At 37.6% G+C, this 23,183-nt stretch overlaps 3 protein-coding genes across 3 annotated transcripts; all 3 read left to right on the top strand.

The window, feature by feature from the left end:
* The first annotated feature begins 819 nt into the window (after positions 1-819).
* LOC103033717 (proteinase-activated receptor 2) lies at positions 820-5,081 on the top strand. The gene is made up of 2 exons (XM_007247069.4): positions 820-930; positions 2,857-5,081. Exons 1-2 carry the CDS (start codon positions 897-899, stop codon positions 3,957-3,959), a joined length of 1,137 nt encoding a protein of 378 aa, XP_007247131.3. The 5' UTR covers positions 820-896; the 3' UTR covers positions 3,960-5,081.
* Positions 5,082-12,114: 7,033 nt separating this feature from the next.
* LOC111193898 (proteinase-activated receptor 2-like) lies at positions 12,115-15,200 on the top strand. Its single transcript, XM_049466668.1, has 2 exons — positions 12,115-12,121; positions 13,182-15,200. The coding sequence occupies exons 1-2, from the start codon at positions 12,115-12,117 to the stop codon at positions 14,351-14,353; spliced, it is 1,179 nt and encodes a 392-aa protein (XP_049322625.1). The 3' UTR covers positions 14,354-15,200.
* Positions 15,201-17,372: 2,172 nt separating this feature from the next.
* Positions 17,373-22,652, top strand: LOC103034900 (proteinase-activated receptor 2). Its single transcript, XM_007246993.4, has 3 exons — positions 17,373-17,630; positions 18,092-18,151; positions 20,676-22,652. Exons 2-3 carry the CDS (start codon positions 18,100-18,102, stop codon positions 21,725-21,727), a joined length of 1,104 nt encoding a protein of 367 aa, XP_007247055.3. The 5' UTR covers positions 17,373-17,630; positions 18,092-18,099; the 3' UTR covers positions 21,728-22,652.
* Positions 22,653-23,183: the final 531 nt, after the last annotated feature.

Here is a 23,183-nt window from a genome sequence, read left to right on the forward strand (position 1 = left end):
ACGTGGCACGTTTGCAAATAGTAGTAGTGTAGTTTGAAGATTTTTAGTGACTTTAATAAAAAATTAATAAACAGAGTAGCCTACCTATTGACTAATGCCGTCAGTGCACTATCCAAATGGTCTGTATGACAGCAGGATCAGACAGCTCTATAGATTTTGACAGGCTGATATAAATACACCACGAATATAAACGATAATTTCATAACCTTTAAGGCTGGCTTGTGTAAATGACGTGTCCACTGCTTAAAATAGACATGCATCGTTTCATTTATTATTTATACAATATAAATAGTACTCTTGTGCTGTTCTTCACTGTTATTGGCCTTACTTATAACGTTGTAAATATTCACAGTTACATGTGTAATTTTAATAAATAGTAAGATTTTGCGTAAACCTTTTGTGTTTGTGTGTGTGTGTGTTTTTTTTTTTTTTTTTTTTGGGGGGGGGGGGGGGGGCGGTTGGGGGGGGGGGGGGGGGCGGTTGGGGGTGGGGCCTCCCTGACCAGCTATGCTTAGGGCCTCCAAAACCTTAGCAGCGGCCCTGGCCCTCCACCACAAAACCATATGTCTTTGTGGTTTCCATATTTCTGACCGTTTCCAGCACAACCGAAGCCCTGCATAAATAGCAATAACTTCATCTCCATTACGACCCATTTGCCTAAAAACCTCGCTCCTTCCATTTCCTCCCTTTCGTACTCAGATAAAATTAACAGCAAACCCACAACCCTCCAAATGTGCTGTTAATGGAGAAAGGCGTGGCCTTTGTACAGAAGATAAAGGAGGCAGAAGGTATAGTCTTTCACACTTTTCACACCAAACAGTTCCAGAGAGCAACCAGAAAAAAAACAAAAAAAAAAAACAAATCATAACTGGTTTTAACTATAGAAGTGGATTCTGATGGCTTTTTCAAACTTTACCAACCAGTCTCAAGGTAAGCTTCTCTTTGTCTTTGAAGGTGGGAGATGTATGAGAGCTGAAATCAGAAAGGGTTATGATGTGACTGCATTAACTTTTTCTTCAATCAGATCTTTCTACCGATTATCGTACAAATGCAACCTTGATCTCAAAAAAGATGAAGCTATCTATGACTTTAATATTTTCTTTCATTGTAATTAATGCTTGTGAAAAAAGTAGAATTGTTCATTTGACTTCCATTGATGTTTAAAGACAGAAGAAAGCTTTTTTCCTTCTTCTGTAAAAGTTTCCATGGTGGATATTTGAGTTGATGCATGATGGTGATGATCGATGCTCATTTGCGGAAGACACTTTTCTGTGCCAGTGTGAACACACTTATGCACTCAAAGTGAGGGTCTTTAGGGATTGATTTCATGAGTTTAATGGTTTAAGGAACCTGAGCCTCAATCTCAACCCCATTAAACACATTTGGGACATGAGACTGAACGCTGATTGATAAGCCAGGCTTTCTCATTCAACATAAGTACCTTAATATTGTTTATTGATTACTGTTACAAATTCAGCCATACAGGTAATATAACAGGAATGCAAGTACAACAAAACTAATGCAATACATGTAATTGTGCTGATCTGATCTTCTTCTGAGTGCCAAGCAGTACATTACAGTGTTTACTACCTTATTTTGCTATTATTAGTAATGCAGAAAGCCCTGTGTGAAAAGGTGTTTGCCCTTAAACTTAATAACTTTGTTGTGCCACCCTTGTTTTTACATTTCTGTGGGGGATTTTTCCCACCCTTCATTACAGAATTGTTTTAATGCAACTACATTGGAGGGTTTGTTTTATAAGCCATTCAGAGGTGAACTTGTTTGTTGTTTGTTGGATCATTGTCCTGCTGCAGAACCCAAGTAAACCTGAGCTTAAGGACGCAAACAGATGGCCGGATATTCTCCTTCAGGATTGTCTGGTAAACAGCAGAATATCTGGTTCCATCTATTACAGCAAGTTGTCCAGGCCCTGAAGCAGCAAAGCAGTTCTGGGAAGGCTTCAGTGGTTTGTTAGAGAAAACTAGTGAACAAATAGTATCATGAAGACCAAGGAACTCACTAGATAGGTCAGGGATAAAGCTGTGGAGAAGTTTAAAGCAGGGATAGCTTATAAAAACATATCCCAAGCTTTGACCATCATCCAAAAATGGCACAAGTATTCTACAACTGCCCCCAAACGTACAGATCGATCAAAGAGAAAACTAGTAAGAGAAACAGCCAATAGGCCCATGGTCAATCTGGAGGAGCAGCAGAAATCCACAGCCCATGTAGGAGAATCTGTCCACTGGACTATAAGTAGAGCACTCCACAAATCTCACCTTTATGAAAGAGTGGCAAGAAGGAAACCATTTTTGTAAGAAAGACAAGTGCCGTTTGCAGTTTACCACATCCATGTATTGGACAGAGTAAAAGTAGAAAAATGAGTTAAACATTTTGGCCTAAATAAAATGTCCTATTTGTGGCAGAAAAGTAACACTGCTCTTCACCCTGAAAAAATTGCTGTTCACAGATGCTTTCCATCCAATGTGCTTGAGTTTGAGCTTGAGCTGTTTTGCAAAGAAGAATAGGCAAAAATCTCTAGATGAGCAAAGCTTATAGAGACGTAATTTGAAATACTAACTTCAGTGAAATGTGGCTCTACTAAATATTGATATAGAGGGGCTGAATACTTTTGCATGTCACACATTTCTTTTAGATTTTTATCATTTTAACCCATGTATCATGTTTGTTCCACTTCACAATTATGTGCTATTTTGTGTTGGTCTATCACTTAAAATCTAAAAAAAAATGCATTAAATTTTGTGGTTGTAAGGTGGTAAAATGTGACAAAGTTCTAGGGGTATGAATACTTCTGCCAGTCACTGCATGTCAATTAAGATGTTACTCTCTTTTCAGGCATGGCTGGAATTCCATTTCCATCTTCCATCTCCAATAACGATGAACAAGGTCTCAACGTGAGCAAAACTGCCGTAATTATTCTGACCAGCAATCTCACCACAGTCTTCATCCCTGTGGTCTACATCATCATCTTCATTTTGGGGTTACCCCCTAACGCCTTGGCCATCTGGGTGTTCCTCTTCAGAACGAAGAAGAAGCATCCAGCGTCCATCCTGATGGCCAACCTCGCGCTGGCTGACCTGCTCTTCATCATCATGCTTCCACTGAAGATCCACTATCACTTCAACGGCAACGACTGGATCTTCGGGAAACCACTGTGTAAACTTTTCACAGGCTTCTTCTACGGGAACATGTACTGCTCTACTGTCTTCATTTCCTACATCAGCGTGCAGCGCTACTGGGCAGTCTCTCACCCATTTTCTCGGAAAGTAGACAACCGTGTCGTGTTGTGTATATCCATCTGTTTGTGGGTTCTGGTCGCCCTGTCCACCATCCCGCTCTACATTTACGACCAAGCTATCAAAATTAACAATCTCAACATCACCACTTGCCATGACGTCAATCGAATCAAAGAGTTACACATCCCTGTTAGATATTTCCTGACTATGGGCGTTATGGGATATGTAGTTCCCTGTGTGGTGTGCGTAGCAGCATATCTGCTGATGTTTCGCTCTCTCAGGGGTTCGATAACAGATGCACGCTCCAACAAGAAGAAAAAGAAGGCCGTTTTTCTCATGTTGACGGTGGTGGTACTGTTTCTGGTGTGTTTCACTCCCAGCAACGTCATGCTAATGGTGCACTACTCTCTTGCTGGTTTAGAGATTCAGAACGAAGCTTACCGGGTGTACATCGTCGCGCTGTGTCTGGGCAGCCTGAACAGCTGTCTGGACCCGTTCACGTATTACTTTACCTCAAAAGAGTTTCGCGAGCACGTGAAGAACACGCTGAAGTGTCGCAGTGAGCGTTCAGCCAAGCAGTTGATGGTTTCCTTCACTCCTGTGAGGCCTTCCACAGAAAACCACACCCTGTCATCTCACACATCTACAGTGGAGCATCAGGCTGAAGGTCCTCAAAATACTCTCGAGAAAACACTGGAATAAAAGAATCAATGGGTATTAGATGAATAAGTCCAATAAATAAATGTCCAATCAGAGGTATTTAGCCAATAAGGTGAATGAGGTACCTTAGGCTTGTACATGAGTGTCAGTGTTGCAGGGTCAGGATAAGGATGTGTCTGCAGTATGTGGTCCTTCTGAGTTGGGCACAAAAGCAGACCAGTCGAGATTAAATGAGGAAGATGAGAACTTAAATTAGAGCTTTTAGATAACCTGCAACAAAAAGAGTTTTTTTATACTGCACTAAAGGTAATAAATCTTTTGGAATTGTAAATATCCTTTTTTGTTTGTCCATATACTGTACATCCAGCCTTCGCGTAAAAAAAAGCTCAATAAAAAAATAAAAATAAAAAAATAATATTATAATAATATTCACCTCTTAATATTCACCTCTTAATGGGGAAAAAGCTAGCAAGTAGCACGGTTAGCGGCTAATGCTAATACTGCTGGAGAACTAAACTGAAACTTCTGTATAACGCTGTACTTCAGCGGAGTGGCTTCATTGCTTGTTAATACCTGACTGGTAAAATGTATCCAGATTAAAAGGCGCACTGTCGAGTTCTGGGAAAATAAAAGGAGTTTAAATGTGCCTTATAGTGCAGAAAATATGGTACATTGCTGTGTTGATGTAAGTCATTGAACTATAAACTGTCTGCAATATTTTGTCAAGCTTTTCGCTATTTATTTGACCCATTTTTAGTGCATTCTTCATTTTCCTACCTGCATTTTTTTGTGTAGAAAGGTGCTAAAAAGTTATTGTAGTATGTTGCATTATAATGCATAATATGCTATTATATAATATAACAGCATGAAGACTATTAATGCTATCCAATTTCAATATTATTACAATATTATTATTATTCCTTACAAATCACATATTTTAATCTAAATGTATCTCTTGGTCAATAGAATATGGTGATATCAGATTGTTATAATCAGTTTTAGGGAGTGTTTATGATATATGTTATGGTTTTCCTCTTTAAATACTATTTATCCAGAATATACAACTTATATGCATAAGAGGAATATACATAATAACATCTAAACTTATCTAAACTGTAAAGTTTTATCATGGATATCACAATGTATTATTAAAACATTATATGTTGCAAGCTATATAAAGTTATTCACTAGTGTTACTGTATTTGTGTTTATGCATGTACAGTTTGAAAAATAAATCAAATAAAAAATGGTGCATAATTTGTCTGTTATTGTGCTGTGGATGTATTTGCAGTTTGGACTGCAGATTAGAGATTCAGGTGCAGACCACTTATATTTACTGATACTGTGATTACTGTATATTTAAATATTGCCTAGCAAACACTGACACTGACACTAACACTCACATACAGTCAGACAAGAGACATTAATGATGCATTCAATATTTTTATTCTTTTTATTTTCTACATTGTATATTAATACTGAAGTCATCCAGACTATGAAGGAACACATAAGGAATAAAGTTAAAAAATGTAAAACAAACCAAAATACTCTGTAAAGCATTTAGGTGCTCTTATCTGGGGGGATGTTAAATCACGGTTTCTGAGGCTGGTAGCTCTGGTGAACTTATCCTGTGCAACAGAGGTAACTCTTGTTCTTTCTTTCCTGGGGCAATCCTGATGAGTGCCAGTTTCATCATAATGTTTTTTTTTTATTATTATTATTCTTTGCGACTGCACTTGAGGATACTTTTAAAGTTCTTACATTTTTTGGATTGACTGACCATCATTTCTAAAAGTATTTTTAGTATAAGTTAGACTTAGTTGAGTTTTTCTCACCATAATATGGATTAGAAAATTACTCAAATATGGCTATTCAGTGTATTCACCATCTCTACCTCTTCACAACACAACTGATTAAGTGCTCTATTTTGTCTATCTATAGGTGAGCCATCAACTGTGCAGCATGCAACTTGATTTAGGGCGAGTCAGTGTGTCTTTGCTTTCGTAATGACAGGAAAAGTAAGCCTTGTGTGGCTCGAAATACAAAAAAGGCATGTACTAATTCTCTTAATTGAACATGGGTGTGTTTTTGGGTGTAAATGTGAAATAAACCAATCAGCGTGTCTGTTACTTGCCATTCCCATTAAGAGCCAGGTACCCTCTAATTTCTGCGGATTGGTTATTTTAACAGTGCAGTACTTCTGCACTGGTCATTTATGGGTGACAGCAATGTTATTTTATTCTTTTATTCTGTTTTTTTGTTGATGCTAAATTTTGTGTGTGTAACATGCGGGGTGTCGGGTACGGCTTGCCTGTGTTGCCAAGATAGTAATAGACGTCTGACTCTGACGGCAGTTATTCTTTATATTGGAAGAGAATTCACACTAGCTAACATATTTCTAAATGAAAGCTGTATTAACAAATGTGTCCCAGCACGGTTACTGTAATTTGTGTACCCTACCTTTAAGAGGCATGTGTCAAGCTGCAGCAGAGTCCCAAAAATAGCCAGTGAATAACAGTATAAAAGGCTTATTTGACACATATCCTGTTTTACTATCCTAGTTTTTCTTTGGAAATGCCAAGAGCAGAATTCAATGTGCTCCTCAACTCTCCTGTTTCCACCAGAACTGTCCAACGAGACAATAAATTATTGTGGTCTAAAACCAGGTATTTCAGTTTCATTGTCCAACCCCTGTATGTGTATCTAGATCACACATCTAGATTACAGCACATAAATAAACATTTGTGTGGTCCATTTACTTCCAAGGACCATTTACCACCTTATTTTTACTCTATAGTGAATTTTATTTTACATTTCTTCATTTTGCAAAACTGTGACATTCTAACCCCTTATGTTTGTCAAGCTCTTATTTTTAAAAGATTCTGAATTCAGAACATTTTTCTTTTTCGATTTGAAATCATGTGCAAAGAAAGGTCTGCAAAAAGTCCTGACCCTCTGGCTCCTCTGAACACCTTTGGGATAAAATGAGCTATTGATTGTGAGTAAGACCATCTCATCTAAAAATATAATATAATAAAAAATAATGTTGATAGCTCTGGCAACACCTCAGCAACCACCTAGTAAGTCCATAGTAGCTGCATGCAATTATTTTGTGTTTTGTACATTATCTGTGCAATATTAAAGGTCAACTAAATCACAGAATTTCGAACCATGTGAAAATCATTTCCAGACCATCGTCCCTCCACCACACCTACTGTGGGCAGACAGCATTCTCCTGGCATCCATCTTGCTGCCAGATGGTAAAGCTGGATTCCTTATTCCAGAGAACATTGTGAAATGCGTCTCTGCACTTTTGTGGCTTTGTTACCACACACCAGAAACGGAAAAAAATAATTGGTCCAAATGTGTTTTTATATTTTTTTATGGATCATCACTGAAAATGAAGAAGACACTTTGATACAGTATAGAGTAGTGTCAAACTATAGTAGACAGCTATATTTTATTATTGTAAATTTACTGTCTCCTTAAAATGACTTAACTTAAAGCCATTAATGTCTAAACCACTATATATATATAAGTGAGGGGTGTGATGACTTTTGAGAAATACTGTATATCTTCACACTCTCAACACCTAACAAACAAACATACAAACAAACTATTAGCTCATCTTGCCTATAAAAGCTCTTACTCAGCCTGTGAACAAACACATTTTAGAGCATTTAGTACCACTCTTAGAATGTTCCGGATGTGATCTTTGCCATTAGTGTGAATGTGATAGGCAATTACAGCCAATCACTTTAATGTTCACACTATTTCCACCTTCCATTATCGACTATGTTAACACAGACTCTCACCGCTGCTGATACTGATAAAGGTTTATTGTTATAAATTTTAACACCGCTCTTATTCATCACCACTGCTTATATTTTTCTTACCATCAGCACTATGACTTTACTAGAGACGAGGAAACTGGCTTCCTCTGACATCTAGAACCTTCCTAAATGAGTTCTCTCCTCTGTTTTTAGCCTTTTACAAGGCTGATGGAATGTTTCTTAACCTTTAGAGCTCTAAAATTTAGAATTTGTATAGTTGCTGCTGATGTAGCATTGCCGAGCAGCCAGCGTGCTTGGAGGAAAGTGCAGCTTTGTAGCTTTTGCAGACTTGGTTCCGGTACATCAGCTTACAGACGCCCTGTGCTGCAGACATCACCCAAGGAGTGATGTGGGGAGAAAGAGCGCCATTTACCCACCCAGAGGGAGCAGGGCCAATTTTGCTCCCTCTAAACGCCAGCAGATTGATGGTCAAGCAAAATGAGTGGGGGTTTGAACCTGCGGGCCTGCACTTTAGACTGCTGGACCACTCGGCGCCTATGACCTCTGTTTTTTGATGCTCCTGGCTGCAGATTCTCCCATCCCTGTGCAGTGTACTTATCAGTACCACATAGCCAGGACACCAGTGAAGTGTTGGTTCTGTTCACAGGCCTGTTCTTTATAATCAGCAGTTGGGGTAGAAGCGCTGGCTTGTTTTTCTGTAAAGTTCTCACCATGGTCAACTTCTGTTTTAAGAGCTACTGTTCCAGCTGGTATGATGTACAAAAATTGTCGTGTGTGACGTTATGTCCACTTAGTCCCCGAGTCATGTCCAGGACAACTCCCATTCCTTGATTTTTCTCAGGCACTCCATCTGGCTAAAATGTAAACATGTAAATGGGTTTGATCCATACATACATACATAAATACATACGTACAAGAGTAACCGTCATCTGTGTTGTCCCTGGTTGCATCTTTTTTATCACATTGGCAGCCATGCATTCTGGCTTGTTTTTTGGGCAGGAAAACCATTCCATTTCTGCTCCCACATTCCCGCACATTTTATCCTGTCTTGCGGCAACCTCTGTCTTGGTTCCCGCAAGACAGGTAAGTCTTGGGTAAAATATGCGGGAATGTGTGAGCAGACAGGTGTTTTTTTCTCTGAAGAGTGGCAACATGGGAGCTTCATAACAAAACTCTCAAATGACCTGAAAACAAAGATTGTTCAACAGCATGGTTTAGGAAATAGATACAAAAAGCTAAAATCTCAGAGCTTTTAGCTGTCAGTTTCCACTGTGAGGAACATAGAGAGGAAATGGAAGATCACAGGCACAGTTCTAGTTAAGACTTAAATTGGAAGGCCAAGAAAAATCTCAGATAAGCAGAGGAGAAGGATGGTAAGAACAGTCATAGTCAGACCCACAGACCTCCAGAGCTCCAAAGACCTACATCATCTTACTGCAGAGGGAGTCACAGTACATTGTTCAGTTACTCAGTACACTTTGCACAAGGAGAGGCTGTATGGGAGAGAAATGCAGGAGAAGCCTTTTCTGAGCCACATGACACAAACAGAGTCACTTGAGGTATGCTAAAGCTAAAGTACATTTGGACAAGTCAGCTTCATTTTGGAATAAGGTGCTGCGTGTGGACTGATGAAGCTAAAATTGAGTTATTTGGAGGGCGGAATGCCCTGGTGTCTGTTCCATCATGCTGTGGGGCTGTGTGATCAGTGCAGGTACTGGGAATCTTGTTAAAGTTAAGGATTAATCGCATGGATTCCAGTCAATATGAGCAGATTTTTGTTAACAATGTTCAAGAATCAGTGAGAAAGTTGAAGTTGCACCGGGGCTGGACAATAAGACAACGACCCCAAACACTGATCAAAATTTACTAAAGTTAACTTAAATCTACTAAAGTACAACGTTCTGGAATGATCATCTCAGTCCCCAGATCTGAATATTATTTTTAAAAATCTGTGGTGTGATTTAAAGTGGGCTGTTAATGCTCAGAAACCATCAAACCTGACTAAACTGGAGATGTTTTGTAAAGAAGAATGATGCAAAATTACGGAAGCCTGAATTTTGTTTAAAGAATTATTGAACACTTTCTGTAAATCCTATAAACTTCACTAAATGTCACTTCGCAAATATCACTGTGTTCGTCCGCTATATGACATATTTAACTGAAATTGCTAAACCGAACAACCAGTGATTTATAAAGGAAAAACATATAAATAAACATTTCCTGCCACTGTACTTTTATAAATTAATTGCGGTTACTCTCCTCGTTCCCTTTTCTCTCTCTCTCTCTCTCCATAAACATGTTGGCTGACACTGTATATGGATACACTATGTGTACAGAAATCAGGAATGGGGCGATTTAATGGTCTTGGTCTTCTAATTGGACCTAGATGAGAAAGCCCTTCACTTTACTAACCACAGATAGAATAACCATAATAGAGTGTGTGGCGGAACAAAGAGGCAGTCTGAGAGGATTTTAACAGCTTGTCTCTACAGCAGTGTAACAGTAAAGAGATCATTGATTTTGCTATAGACCCACACAGATGATTTCAGTAAATCTGCTAATGTTCTGATAAATATGTACTGTGAATTTTAATGCACTTATAGATGGCATTGATATGGTAAAGGCCTTAATTAATATGAATATAGGATTCATTGGATCTATTTACTGTATTGTAAGTCAATTACCGTGTTTTTCAGATGAGTTACCAAGGGATAGATAATGTACTCAGATTCTGCTGCCTACAGACAAGCAAAGAAATCAAACACGCTAACACTCTAATTGGTTTGCCTCAGAGGCCACTCCTATAATTCTCCCTCTCATTTAGAGAGAGCTGTAGAGGCTAGACTGCAGGCAGGCGAGACATTCCCGCTCTAGATGATGAGCTTGTGAAAAGAAGAAGCAGAAACCCTGTAAAACCAGAAAGCAGGACACAGTAACTTCACTTATCCACACAGCGTCCTTGATTTAATCCTGATTTAAACGTCAGAGTTACATCCTGGTGGAGATATTCAACAGTACTGGCCAGTTCAAGGTAAGATGCTTGCTGTTTCTCAAAGCTGCTAAAAGATACAGGAGTAAAGAATCCACCACAATTTCCAATCTAAATGTTGGGTTATGGCTGGTGGATCTTCTTCTTGAGTCTAATTCTAACTCTGTGTAATAGAAAGTGTCGATTATATATATATATATGTATATTTAAGCTAAATAATAACCCTGAACTCTCTTATTTCCTGAACAGAAATAGCTATGGATTATCAAATGGAGGCAGTGCCTGATGTTTACGAATATGATTATAACTGGCTTCACCAAAAAAGTAAGTTTTCAGAGCTTTTTTGTAATAAATAACATTTACAGGGCCATCTCAAAAAATTAGAATATCTTTGAAAGGTTACTTTATTTCAGTAATTCAGTTCAAAATCTGAAACTCATATATTATATAGATGTATTACACAGAGTGATATATTTTAAGCTTTTATTTATTTTATTGTTGAAAAATCAGTGTCTCAGAAAATTAGAATATTATATAAGACCAATTGGTACTTTCGACAGTGTGGGCAGTGTGCCAAGTCCTGCTGGAAAATGAAATATGCATCTCCGTAAAAGTTGTCAGCAGAGGGAAGCATGAAGTGATGTAAGATTTTGTGGGAAAACACTGCACTGACTTTAGACTTGATAATAAAACACAGTGGATCAACACCAGCAGATGTCTCTCCAAACCATCACTGATCATCAGTAAATTTCATATTTCATTTGTAAATCAAGGAAGCAGAGTCTGGAGGAAGAGTGGAGATACACACAGTTCAAGCTGCTTGAGGTCTAGTGTGAAGTTTCCACAATCAGTGATGGTTTGGAGAGACATGTCTGTCATCTGCTGGTGTTGATCCACTGTGTTTTATTATCAAGTATAAAGTCAGTGCAGTTTTGTTTTCCCACAAAATCTAACAGCACTTCATGCTTCCCTCTGCTGACAACTTTTATGAAGATGCGGATTTCATTTTCCAGCAGGACTTGGCAATTGGTAATTTTCTGAGACACTGATTTTTGGGTTTTCATTTCATCAACAGTAAAAGAAATAAACACTTAAAATAGATCACTCTGTGTATAATACATCTATAAAATATATGAGTTTCACATTTTAAACTGAATTACTGAAATAAAGTAACTTTTTAAAGATATTATTTTTTTTTGAGATGGCCCTCTATATTATAATTCCAACTAAAACCTAATTGGGCAATATAGAAACTTCTTGTTAACCATATAGAATATATCCACAAGTGACAACAACTCCTTTGGGCTTGGAGGCATATGGGATGGATTTTTTATGGAATAAATGGATGATAGGTGCTCTGGACCAAAGACAAAAAGGACCATCCAGTCTGTTATCAACTACAAATTTAAAAGGGATGTACGGTCGTGTTCCCATTTTCTCATAGTGGCAGTGCTTTAGACCACTGGACCACTCTGAGCCCCATCAATATAGTGTATTTTAAATAAATAGACTACTATGATGTACATTTTAGTTTAACGTAAATCAGCAAACTTCTAAAAATACTTGTGTGTTGAAAACAAATGTTACAGTAGTTCCCATAAAGTACAATGCATCATGTAACTTTTTAGAACTTAAATTAAATTACTACATTGGTGAAATGTTTTAAAAATATATTTATAAAACATATAAAAGTAAAATATATTACATTAATATAACAGGTAAAATGTATTTCAATGCTCTTTAATTATAATGATGAATATAATTAAAATATAAATCTAAGTCAGTCAATTATAGGATACAGTATTAAATAACACATTTAAATGTCAAATAAAAAATGTAAAGTAAATTTGTAACACGCTACAAATTGTAGTGAAGTATATCAAAATATATTTTTATAGCCATTGAAGTATACTAGAAGTGTGCTACTTACAAAAGACAGGGACAATAAGAATATTTGTACTCTAATATAAATACATCAAATGTAACATAATTTCTTAGGACATTCCTAGTATACTCTGTGTATAATAAATAGTGATGTATTAATGTAGAGTGTTGTATTAATCATTAAATGTACTATAATTTTACTGTAAGCATATTTAAAATATGTATATATATATATATATATATATATATATATATATATATATATATATATACATACTTCAAGTAGTATGTTTAAATGTTACTTAAGCATATTTACAATAGTTTAATTTTAGAACCCTATAAGTACATTTAAGTACACTTAGCACAATTTAAGTAAGACTCTTGTACTGCTTTTAGATTTTTTATTAGATTTTTTGTATTTATTTTTAGTATTTTTATATTTTCTACTTTTTTTCAGCAGGGTTCTTAAGGGATGTTCATGCATGTTGTAATAGGAGCATGCACAATCACATGCTGCACACATTGTAAAGGTATAACTACAGAAGAATAAAATACAGGTACTGGAGTGGTCTACCTGCAGTCCTGCACTATAAGTAGCAATAGTAGTCCTGAAAAGTGCAAAAACACAAACCAATCATCCTTTTCTCCCTACAGACAATTCCACCTATGTCGGATTTCCTGGACTTCCTGTAACAACAGAGAGCCCACTGGGTGTTGGTGTTTCAGACACCTCCATAAGTGTTCTGAACAGCAGTCTCACCACAGTCTTCATTCCACTGATCTACATCATCATCTTCATTGTGGGGTTACCCACCAACGCCATGGCCATCTGGGTGTTCCTCTTCAGAATCAAGAAGAAGAAAAAGAATCCAATGTCCATCTTACTGGCCAACCTCGCACTGGCTGACCTGCTCTTCATCATCTGGCTCCCACTGAAGATCCACTATCACTTCAACAACAACAACTGGACCTTCGGGGAACCACTGTGTAAAGTTCTAGTGGGTTTTTTCTATGGGAACATGTACTGCTCCACTATCTTCATAGCCTTCATCAGCATTCAGCGCTACTGGGCAGTTGCACACCCACTCTCTCACAAACTGTCCAATCGTGTAACAGTGTGTGTATCTGTGTGTGTGTGGATTGTGGTCTGGATCACCACCATCCCTCTCTACCTGTATGACCAGACTGTTAAAATCACCAACGACAACATCACCACCTGCCATGACGTCACACGTCCCAGTCAATCAAGCTTCCCTGTTGGATACTTCCTGACTATGGGCATTGTGGGATATGTAGTTCCCTGTTTGGTGTGTGTAGTTGCATATCTGCTGACCTTTTGCTCTCTCAGGAAGTCTGCAATTGATTCCAGCAGCAGTAAGAAGAAAAAGAAGGCGATTATCCTCATGATCATTGTGGTGGTGATGTTCCTGTTGTGTTTCACCCCCAGTAACATCATGCTGCTGGTTCACTACTCTCTGCTGGCAGCAGAGATTCAGAATGAAGCCTACAGCTTCTACATTGTTGCGCTGTGTCTGGGCAGTTTGAACAGCTGTCTGGACCCGTTTGTGTATTATTTTATCTCGGATGAGTTCAGAGAGCATGTGAAGAACACGCTGAAGTGTCGTAGCGAACGTTCTGCTGAGAGGATAAAGGTTTCCTTCACGCATGTAAAATCCTCTTCAGAATGCCCAACACTCTCAACGTTCACCCCAACAGGATATCAGCAAAGTAAAAGTCCTCTTAAAACACACCAACCAATAACAAATTAAGTTCCACGTTTGAATGAATTTATTGCTGTCTGATTAATTAAAACAACAGATAAAACCCAAAAAATTTTATTCCCTCAATAGATTAGCACAGTTCTAGTGTTAAAAAATTTGCATTTACCATTACAATTATCACAGTTAAAGAAATAATCAGTAATAAATGAGAGCAACTATGTGAAATGCCTACAGGTGTCCAATTTCCAAGCACTGGATTGACGCCAAGCTCACACATGTTACAAAACTGACACACAGTGGCAAGTGATGATGAGTCTTACTCTGTAGCTGATATGTGTATAAAGTTTATAATGCCAAAGTATAATGCCAAAGTGATTACCTGTTCAGCAGAAAAATAGCATGCTTGCCACGCTGTTTGCTTGCTGTTATCTATACCTGGCAACCTGGGATGTGGAAATGGGACCGGAGGCATGGAAGTCGGCAGATTCTGAGGCTACATCCCACACAGATTTTCGTGACGTCCTGTCTGAAGCTCTGCTGCATGTTTCCTTAATATCTGATGGTACAACCTGGTCATGTTATCAGTTACTAGAAAAAATATGTACAGAAAATGTATTAATTACCAGACAATAGACATACACTTCTGCATTGTTTCAAGAAAATATTAATAAATTAATGTGTGTTTGTGCACTTGTGAGAGATGTGCATATGGAGATTCTGTGCTACCATTTGTTTAGCAGTCTGATGACCAAAGGGAAGAAGCTGTCCCAGAACTGCCTGGTTTTGGGATTATGTAGGTGTAATTAGCAGGTGTCCAAATACTTTTGGACTTTTTCTGTATCTCTCAACATGCAAAGGCAGCTTTGTGCTCGTAATGTTGAGGTTTCTCTGTAAATTTGCGACCCAAATTCTCTTGTGTTCCTATTATTCTAATCTGAAACATTTATTATTAAACATTCAGTGTGAAGAATGTTTCATTCAAGTGTAGCATTTGTACTACAGATGTGTTTTGCACAAGCTATTTGCATCTGGGTCTAAGTAGCAGTGTGTACTATTTGCACCACAGAGTATTTTCCCAAATGTCTTGGGAATCATTAAGATGTTTTCTGGGGAAATTGAGATGAGCCTTAATGAGTTTTTGCTCAGCAGTGGTTTTCGTCTTGGCACTCTGCCATGCAGGCAATTTTTGCCCTGTCTCTTTCTGATGGAGTCATGAACGCTGACTTTAAATGAGGTAAGTGAGGCCTGCAGTTCTTTGAATACTGTTGTGCGATCTTTTGTGACCTCTTGGATGAGTCGTTGCTGTGCTCTTGGGGTAATTTTGGTAGGCCGGCCACTCCTGGCAGGGTTGACCACTGTTGCACGTTTTCGCAATTTGTGGATAATGGCTCTCACTGTGGTTTGCTGGAATCCTTTTCCAGACTGATAGATCTCAATTATTTTCTTTCTCATTTGTCCCTGAATTTATTTGGATATTGGCATTATGTCTAGCTTTTGAGTATCTTTTGGTCTACTTTGCTTTGTCAGGTAGGTCTTATTTATTTTAGTGATTTCTTGATTGAGAACAGGTGTGGCAGTAATCAGGCCTGGGTGTAAGGCTAGAGTAAGTGAACTTAGGTGTGATAAACCACAGTTATGTTTTCTGTTTGTTTTGCTCCCTTAATAATACAAACCTTGATTTAAAAACTGCATTTAAGAGTGACAATCATGCAAAAAATAAGAAATCATGAAGGGGCAAACACTTTTTTACACCACTGTTATTACTAAAGTAAGGATAGGATGGAGCCATTGTGTCCATTCTTCTTTATAGTCACTGTTCGCCACAGTACAAGTGAGATGAGCTAGATTCTTCTGGTGGACTGAAGGCTTCAATTATCAGATTATCAGAAAAAAAGGAAAAGAGAAAGAAAAACATTCTGCTGCCTGAACATTTTAATCTCTTACAATCAGCTGTACAATTATCTTATCATGTTTGTCTCAGTGGCCTTAGCTTCCATCAGAGTTGCCAGGTTCGCGGTTTTACCGCCAAATTGGGCTTGTTTAAAAACCCAGTCACGGGTAAAAATTTAGGGGTGGCGGGGTGCGTTTTTTTTTTGGGCTACATATACAAAATTACAGCAGCTGGCAAAAAATAAATAAATAAATAAATAAATAGGTGTTGCCTTGAATGTTACGTCAACACTGCGGGCAAAAGTGAACCAGTCAATGCTTCCTTGGAAGAGTGGTTACAACAATAAGAACCAGGAAAACATAACAACATAAAGGAGACAGCATGAAAAGGGGAACGGGAGAGAGAGCGAACTAGCAAGAGAGAAAGAGAGAAAAAGAGAGACGGAGAATTTTTTTTTTTTTTGCTAATTATGTAACTATTAAATGTTCTTAATGTTCGGATGTAAAACTGTTATAAAAAATTAATAAAACACTAATGTTACAATGTATAAACAAAATACTAATAGTCATACACTTATAGTTATTTTGCTATTTGCTTTGAAAGTGTGACAGGCATATATTTTGGGCTCGTAACAGGTCAGGATTTTGCCAATTCTCTACCTGACTTTACACCCCTAAATCTTGGGGATTCCTATTTAAGTATTACTATTATTAATAAGCTTTCATGTTTGATAAGGAACATTACTGAAAATAGTAATATAGTAATTGTAACAGAAAATATATAGAAAAATATTTAAGTAAATCTGCTAATGTCAAAATATGATGAATAAAATCATAAAATTGGCTTTTTCCTGAACTTAATTTTAAAATCAATATTTTCCTAAATACAAATCAAACAGTTTATGTCCTGTAAAAACCTTTAGTTTCGTTATTTTTTTCTTTTGTATTTTTTAAACTTAGGAAAAATTTGGGTTGATTCCTGTTACTGGTTTGGAACTAATAAGTGGAGTAGAGAGAAAACAGCTTAAAAATAAGTTGGTTTTTTTTGCTACCGAAAAAAGGGGTTCGTATCACCCACACCTGTAGCCTGCATACGGGACAAAGACATTTAAAAAGCGGGGTTTAGACTGAGTTTGGGCTGGATATTTTTGTTGGATCTGGCAACCCTGCCTTTCCCACCCTCATACACACAAACAGTGAACCAACAGGCGAGTTTGCAAGCAGGCGTGAAAGAGGAATGCTTGTGCGTGTCTGGGCAGCCTGTAAAGAAGACAGAAAGTGAAAACGTTAGGAATTACTCTTCAAGCTTTACTAAAACAGAACCAGAGAGAAAAACACTTTCAAATTTATTCATCCAAACAGATTTAATATTGAGAACTTTAACATTGAGAGTTGTGTCCTGGTGAAGATATTCAACAGTACCGACCTGCTCAAGGTAAGTTACTTTCCCTTTCTCGTAGATGATAAAAGATAAGGACATACAAAAGCCTACGCTCTCTTCAATCTGAGCTGAGGCTTGTGGGTCTTTTAACGTATAGTTAGTTCGTCAGCGCTGGTAGTTTAAAAAAAAAAAGTTAAGGCAAAACTTAAGCCACAGTGTTACTGTTTTTGTCACAGTAACAACCTAGCCATTGGGTTAATTATCAGCATTGCATAACAGCACCTGAAAAAAAGTCATTTGGATTCACTCAGAGCATATAAAATCTTATATGCAAACAAACAATAACAAAACAAAAGAGTTTTGAGTCACAGAGATACTGAATCAGTTTAACACATTTGTGTTTATTATGTTTATTATGCTTAAACATACAGCACACATTTGGGAATGCAGTAATAAACAAGATAAGGTGAAATAAAAGTGAAATAAAAACCCTAAACTCTTTTTCCCCTGAACAGAAATCACTATGGATTATGATACGGGTAACTATGAAGACTATCCCTGGCCTTTCCCACCAAGTGAGTATCTACAGCTTTTGGAACATATAAACAGCATTTATAACAGAAAACACAACAACAAGGAACTAAAATGATAACGATTTGATACTGCCATCATCTGGATAAAACTGGCATCGCAACTAACATTACAGCAAATAAGAATATTAAACATCTTAATGAACATAAAAGATTAAATCGATATAGAAGAACCATCAGGATTAATTCAGAGAACCAAATAATAAAAATAAAAATCTGTTTGTAATATTTCTTTGCACACTTAGATTTCATTTAAAATGATTGTTTGGTTTTCTTTCTTTCTTTTCACACATGGCTTGTATGTCACTAAGGTTTTGCAGTTTCACCAGCTACACTTCAGATGTGAGCCATGGTTAGGACTGGGAATCATTTTAAATTTTAAAAATAATCAAACAATACTTTTTGATACATTTTTCTAAATTGTAGGCAGAAATACCAAAAAATGTATAATTATTCTCACACAATGTAACCGACAAGAGAAATCTCATTCTCACACTGTCACTATGAGAGACTCCATCTTTTTGGATCCTGTGAGCATGTTTGTGGCACTTTATTAAGAACAAAAATCATTGCTTGTGCTTAAACTAAAAATATTTTTCTATCGCAAATTGCTTTATTCATTTCAGTTCTTTAAAAAACAAAAACAGCATTACATTGACAAAATTAAATGTAATTGTATTAGTGGTGTCAATCAATTAAAAGTTAATTATAATCATGATTTTTTTTAATGCTGCTAGTTCCTTGTATTTTTGAGAGGAGGACAGTGAAGAATAGTGTAGTGTAGTTTAGGTCAGGCAGACTAGAGTTTTTACTGTATTATAATATCTTAGGCGAAAGGGAGACAGCGCGAGTGGGAGAAAGACAGTGTGAGAGTTAGCAAGAGACAGCACAAGAGCTAGCGAGCGAGTGGCTTAGATTTTAGCAAAGCGGCGGTGTGTTTACAATTTGAATAATCACCCATTTAAAAACCACATTTCTGCGAGTGCTCTTCACTTGAATCCGCCAGGGCAATGTTGCAGTTGTTTTTGGTACTTTGGAGACATTTTATTCTGTGCCTTTTTGGTATCGAATTTCAATACCCAGCCCCATCCATGGTAGTGGAACCCAATGCCAGATACCAAAAAGCTAGTTGTGTCAAGTGTCAAGTGTAGGTGCCAAGCATAGCAAGTGCAATTTGTGAAATATACCTCCAAGATTGATGCTGTTCCCAGCAGACTTAACAGTTTGTACCCTGTTCTAGTGGTTGAATGTCTCACCTTTGCTCTTCCATCTTCCATTTTTTTTTCTTATTCTCATCTGACTACAAAGTCTTTTATTCTTTCTTGCACTTGCCATCAATCCAGTTTCATCTCAGTGGACCAACACCAGCAGATGACATGACTCTCCAAACCATCACTGATTGTGGAAACTTCACACTGGACCTCAAGCAGTTTGGAGTTTGGTCTCTCCACTCAACCTCCAGACTCTGCTCCCTTGATTTCCAAATAAAATGTATAAGTGAACAGATGGTCTGTGATGGTTTAGAGAGACATGTCATCTGCTGGTGTTGGTCCACTGTGTTATATCAAGTCTAAAGTCAGTGCAGTGTTTTCCCAGATAATCTTACAGCGCTTCATGCTTCCCTCTGCTGACAACTTTTATAGAAATGCGGATTTAATTTTGCAGCAGGACTTGGCACACTGCCCACACTGCCAAAAGTAACAATTGATTTTATATAATCTAATTTTCTAGGACTGATTTTTGGAGTTTCATTAGCTGTAAGCTATAATCACCAACAATAAAATAAATGAACGCTTAAAATAAATTAATCTATGTGAGTTTCACATTTTGAACTGAATTACTGAAATAAAGTAACTTTCCAATGATATTTAATTTTTTATGAACTGTTGTTATTCAACTGAAGCATGGCTTTATGTACTTGTATAATGGGTGTATCCTCAAGTTTTTGACACTGTTAGTGTGTAGTGATTCCTCCTAAGCTACCATTGGTAAACTTAAAGATCATATGTAAAGATTACTGGCTGGCCTCTATAATGTAGGCTGTAAGAACAAGCATAATTTCCTAAACCACTAACTCTGTGTTATACTGTTAACATTTTAGCATATTCTTTTAACATTTAATTTTTTATAGTATCTTTTGTATTTACCTAACCATAAAGTAGAGTCTACAAAGTCTAAAGTAGAATTATTGTGCAAAGCAATTGTAAGGAAATGTACTTGCAATTTAGGAATAATAACTAAATGTTTTAAGTCTACGTAACTAAAGATTTTAGTAAACATTACTGAAAAAAAAATGTCAACAAATTACCTCAAGTGATTTAAGTGCATTCAACATACTGAGTCTGACAGTTAAAGACTTTATGGATCCCAAAGGAAATTTAGGGGAAATATAGTTGTTGTGTTCTATGTAGTTATTTAACTGAAACATTGTACCAAAACTTTTCAATGAAGTATAAAGTTTTTATTTTTTGTACAAAAACACAAACCAGCCTTATTTTCCTCTCTACAGACAATTCCACTGAGTTTATAATTCCTGGATTTGCTGTAAAGCTGGAGACTGAAGAGGGTGTTGGTGTTTCAGACACTTCCATGAGTGTTCTGAACAGCAGTCTCACCACAGTCTTCATTCCACTGATCTACATCATCATCTTCATTGTGGGGTTACCCACCAACGCCATGGCCGTCTGGGTGTTTCTCATCAGAATGAAGAAGAAACATCCAGCGTCCATCTTACTGGCCAACCTCGCACTGGCTGACCTGCTCTTCATCATCTGGCTCCCGATGAAGATCCACTACCACTTCAACAACAACAACTGGATCTTTGGGGAACCACTGTGTAAAGTTCTAGTGGGCTTTTTCTATGGGAACATGTACTGCTCCACTATCTTCATAGCGTGCATCAGCGTTCAGCGCTACTGGGCAGTCGCACGTCCACTCTCTCACAAGCTGACCAATCGTGTAGCAGTGTGTGTATCTGTGTGTGTGTGGATTGTGGTCTGGCTCCTCACCACCCCGCTCTACCAGTATGACCAGACTGTTAAAGTCACCAACCTCAACATCACCACCTGCCATGACGTCACACGCTCCAGTCAGTTAAGTTTCCCTATTGGATTTTTCCTGACCATGGGCATTGTGGGATATGTAGTTCCCAGTGTGGTGTGTATAGTAGCATATCTGCTGACGTTTCGCTCCCTCAGGGGGTCTGTTACAGATTCTGACAGTGAAAAGAAGAAGAAGAAGGCTATTATCTTCATGGCCATTGTACTGGTGATGTTCCTGCTGTGTTTCACTCCCAGTAACATCATGCTGATGGTTCACTACTCTCTCCTGGATGCAGATATTCAGAATGAAGCCTACAGCTTCTACATCGTTGCACTGTGTCTGGGCAGTCTGAACAGCTGTCTGGACCCGTTTGTGTATTATTTTATCTCAGATGAGTTCAGAGAGCATGTGAAGAACATGCTGAAGTGTCGTAGTGAACGATCTGCTGAGAGGATGAAGGTTCCCTCAAGTCCTGTAAAATCCTCTTCAGAATGCTCAACACTCTTAAGTTCTACATAAAACAGAAACAGAGATAGGTCAGCAGAGGGAAAGTTCTCTGAACACACCGCAACTGATGCATCTTTATAATGTTTAAATTATTATATTATATTATTGTCTTCTGAATAAGTCAAAACAACAGATATAACCTAAAGCATATTACCAGAGTGGGTCATTTGTTAAAAATAGTTACAGTATCCAACAAAAGCAAATGAGTACATCTCACAGTAAACATGTCCAGATTTTGCCTTAACCCTCTTGGGCATGGAATTTGCTATAGTAAACAATGAGATGGTAGATATTAGACACTGTTGTACTCTCCTCTATGGCTCTAACACTTCATCTTCAATTTGAGGATGCCCCACAGGTGCTCAATTTGGTTTAGGTCTAAAGACATACTTGGGCAGTTTATCACCTTTACCTTCAGCTTCCTCAGCAAGGCAGTTGTCATCTTGAAGGTGTCTTTGGTTTTGTTATAGTGCTGGAAAACTGCTGTGCGGCACCGATTCTTAAGGGAGGTGATTATGCTCTGCTTCCGAATGTCAGAGTGCATGTTGGAATTCAGCCCCACTGCCAACAGCACTCCTGCAGCCCCCCACCATGATGCTACCGCCACCATGCTTGACTGTAGGCAAGGGATTGCTGTCTTGGTAATCCTAACCAGGGTGCTGCCACTCATGCTTGACACCATCTGTGTCTGAGCCAAACAAGTTCCTCTTGGTCTCGTCAGACCATAGATGATGGTTCCAGTAATCAATGCTGTTGGACTGCATGGTCTAAAGCAAACTGTTTGAGGGCTTTCTTGTGCATCAGTTTCAGAAGAGGCTGCCTTCTAGGACCACAGCCATGCTGACTATACTGCTATATAAGCTTTACACTGACTACTTCAGATTATATCCAAGTTTCATGTCTATTGTGTTGTCTCAAGAAAAGATGTGGGTCATGTACTCAAGGGCGTAGGAGCGGGCTTGATATTGGGGGGGACACATTTGCCAATATGAACCCAAGCCCACCCAATAGTTTCCTAGAACAACATTTGTGGAAATTACTTTTAATTAAAAGTAAATTATTATTATAAGGTGATTTTACAACCTAAACATGTTACTCCACATTACAGCTACTGTTGTTAGAAAAATTATGCAAGCAATGTCTGAGTTATCACCTAATATTTAAAATAATATAACAGATTATTATTATTGTTATTATTATTATTATTATTATTATTATTATTATTATGTATTGGCATGTCAATTCTGTTGTATATTTACATTTTCTCCTGCACTTTTATTTTTTTCTACTGAGAGCTCTTCTTAAGATGGTGTCCTTTTATGTAAAAGAATGTAACTTTACGTTTCATAGAGACTTTTATAAACGTCAGGATATGTGGTCTTACTGTGAAATACAAATGAACAGAAGTCACGTTACAGCAGTGTTTCTCAACCCAGTTCTTATATATTCTACTGCATATTAAAACTGT

Source organism: Astyanax mexicanus, chromosome 17 (assembly GCF_023375975.1).
Source record: "Astyanax mexicanus isolate ESR-SI-001 chromosome 17, AstMex3_surface, whole genome shotgun sequence".
Lineage (NCBI taxonomy): Eukaryota > Metazoa > Chordata > Actinopteri > Characiformes > Acestrorhamphidae > Astyanax > Astyanax mexicanus.